A 3547-nucleotide genomic window follows, 5' to 3' on the forward strand; every position below is an offset into this window, starting at 1 on the left:
TATTTAAATATCTTATTTAATCACATATTTTTCATCTAATAGTAAATCTCATAACAGTGTTTCATTTGTAACAATCCAATTACAGAAAGTTATTTTATCTTATTTAGGTTTCTGAGACTTGCACAGGCCCAATGCTGCAAGCTAAAATGGATGAGATTGGCAATCATTATATGGAGATGGTAAAAAATTTGAGAATGGAGAAAGATAGAGAGATCTGCAAACTAAGGGTATGTTTATCCTACATTACGTAAATATGCAAGTCAGCACATACTTTCTAACAAGATAATGATAGTTTCAAGTTTAAAGCTACAAATAAAAAACCATCCAACCGAAGATAAATTTTTAGGAATGTGCCATGGAAACTTTTGCTTCAAATGTACATCAGTTTGTACAGAATATTAGTGCTAAATTGTTTTCTAATTTTGCAGGGTTTTTTTTTTTTTTTTTTTTTTGCCGTGGGGAGGGGCTTTATGATCCCTGCCTACAGCATGCTTACACAGGACAGAGTAACATTCCAGATTATCCAGAAAAGCCAAAAGCCACAGGTAAATTCATAAAAATCCACACTTAACTTTGAGGGATGATATATGCCAAGGACTTTTTCAAACAAGAGAATTAAACAAGGAACTGTGTTGAATTTTATGTACCTGTAAAAGGCAGCAAAATTAGGATGATATTTGCTAGAGAAAGTATACATTGCCTTATTTTTAAATTCTAGGTTGAATTGTCTTGGTCCAACCATTAATGTATTGATTTCTAAATGTAACCCAATATACTTAAATATTTTAATGGACAAACTAACCACAGATTTTTTGTCCAGATACCACTGTATAATCTTTACCAAAACTAAACAAGACAAATAGTAATTTGTTCAAAAGCCTACCAAATTCTTCCAGCAGATTTCATCCACTGGTTTCTTTTTTATCCCCAAAATACTAACAATACTTAACCTAATAGACTTCTATGCACAGATAATGTGGTAAAGAGGAAAATGGACAGGATTTGGAGTAAGGAGATCTGTCTTGGAGTTGCAGCTATTCTATTTACTTACTGTGTGAGTTTGAGTCACTTAACTCCTCTGGAACTCATTCACCTGTTTTGTAAATGAGGATTGTGACAATGTTTTACTCAGGGCTTCTGTGAGGACTAAAACAAAACTTGCAGAAGGAATATTTTAAGGCCTTCAAATCACATTTAATATTAGTTATTAGTATTGGGTTGTCCTTAATTTGAAGGAATTTAAAGTTCCTTATTTCTTAGCTTTATTTTAATTTTTGTATCCTAGACTCTTACTTAGATAATGCCTACCTCAAAAGAGCAAAAAGATTTTTCAAAAAATGAAAAAAATTCCTAATTGGCATTTCAATCCATATTTTACATTCACAAATTTCTATAGAAAAGTCATAATTATTGATATTTTGTTCTTCATTTCATAACTAGCTGTATGATTTTGTCACTTAACCTTGTTAGAACTCAATTACCTAATTTGTAAATGAGTACTATAATCATGCTAATTCTTTTGTTGTTGTTAAATAACACCTTTATTAAGATATAATTCACATACCAGACAATTCACTCATTTAAAATGTACCATTCAGTATTTTAATATAGTCATAAAATTATAGAACCATCAGCACAATCCTTTTTTGAACATTTTGATCACCCCAAAAAGGAAGCAGCATACTCACTAGCAATAGCTCTCCATTCCACACTCACTCTTCAGCCCCTTGGAAGCATTAATATACTTTCTCTATATATAGATTTGCTTATTCTGGAAATTTGATATAAATGCAATTATACAAAGTGATCTTTTGTGACTGATTGCTTTCACTTAATATGATGTTTTCAAGGTTCATCTGTGTGGTGGCATATATCAGTATTTCATGCCTTTTTTGGCCAAATAATATGCTGTTGTATCGATATACCACAATTTGTTTTATCCATTCATCAGTTGATAGACATTTTGGGTTGTTTGTATTTTCTATTTTGAATAATACTATATACATTTGTGCAAGGGAGCTTTGATAGCGTAGTGCCTAAGGCACTTGACTGCTAACCAAAGGGCTGGTGGTTCAAACCCACCAGTCGCTCCTTGGAAAGAAGGTTTGGGTAATCTACTTCCGTAGTGATACTGCCTCAGAAAACCAAGGAGGGGTCTCTATGAGTCGGATCCAACTTAATGGCACATAACATATTGTGCAAAATTTTTTGTGTGGATATGTTTTTGTTTCTCTTGGGCATACTCTTGCTGGGTTTGTCCTTTCAAGGCACTGCCAGATTGTTTCCCAAAGCAGCTGTACCATTTATTGTACATTATTATCAGGAGGACCTACTTCCTTTTTAACTTTATTATGGTGAAATATATATAACAAAAAGTTTTCCATTTTAACGAGTTTTAAGTATACAACTTGGTGACATTAATTATATTCACTGTGCTGTGTTGCCATCACTAAAATTTGTTTCTAAACCTTTTGCATTATCTCAAACAGAAACTCAATAACACTTCAGTAATAATTCCTATTTCTTCTTCCCCAGCCCCTGGTAACTACTAATAACCTTTGTTTCTATCCACTTGCCTATTCTAGATATTTCATATAAGTGGGATTATAAAATATTTATTCTTTTGGCACTGATTTATTTCACTCAGCATAATGTTTTCAATGTTCATCTATTTTTAAGCACTATTATAAGTTATTTCTCTTTATGTCTGAATAATAGTCCATTGTATATAAATGCCACATTTTGTTCATCCATTCATCTTTTGATGAATATTTAGGTTGTTTCCTCCTTTGTCTAAAAACTTTGTTAATAGTGCTTAAATGAACCCTGGTGTGCAAGTATGTGCAGGTACATACAAAGTACATGCTTTCAACTCTCTTGCGTATATAATGAAGAGTGGAATTGCTGAATTCACGTGGAAATCTATGTTTAACTTTTTCATGAACTTCCAAAATGTTTTGCACAGTGGCTGCACAATTGTACATTTCCACCACAAATACACAAGGGTTCCAATTCCTCCACATTGTTTTCAAAATTTGCTAATTTCAGTTTTTTCTGATAATAGCCATTCTTCTGGGTGTGAGATGATATCACATTGTCGTTTTGATTTGCATTTCTCTCAAGACTAACAATCTTGAGCATCTTTACATTTGCTTATTGTTCATTTGTATATCTTTGGTGAAACATCTATTCAAGTCTTATTAAATTGGGTTGTCTTTCTGTTGTTGAGTTACAGGAGTTCTTTATACACTGAATATTAAACCCTCATTGAATATAAGACTCCCAAATATTTTCTCTCATCCTGTAGGTTGTCCTTTCATTTTTTTTATTATGATTTGGGTGAAAATTTACAGAACAAACATACTTTCCATACAGCAGTTCACATACACTTTGTCTCATGACATTGACCACAATTTACCACAATGCAACATCTCCCCTCCTACTTCCCGATAGTTACCTCTTCCCTGTGTTCATCCCTTCATGCACTCATGCCCCCTGAGCTGTCTCCCTGTGCATAAGCAGCCCTTCTTTCTCCCATGATTGTTCT

At 33.0% G+C, this 3547-nt stretch overlaps 1 protein-coding gene across 1 annotated transcript in view; it reads left to right on the forward strand.

The window, feature by feature from the left end:
* The window catches only part of POF1B (POF1B actin binding protein), a 164781-nt gene that overhangs the window by 113899 nt on the left and 47335 nt on the right, over window positions 1-3547 (forward strand). Inside the window, 1 exon segment of the mRNA XM_007958263.1 lies at window positions 70-227. Coding sequence (XP_007956454.1) covers window positions 70-227 — 158 coding nt within the window.

The sequence above is a fragment of the Orycteropus afer genome, unplaced genomic scaffold (assembly GCF_000298275.1).
Source record: "Orycteropus afer afer isolate SDZICR_OR568_19922 unplaced genomic scaffold, OryAfe1.0 scaffold00898, whole genome shotgun sequence".
Taxonomy (NCBI): Eukaryota; Metazoa; Chordata; class Mammalia; order Tubulidentata; family Orycteropodidae; genus Orycteropus; species Orycteropus afer.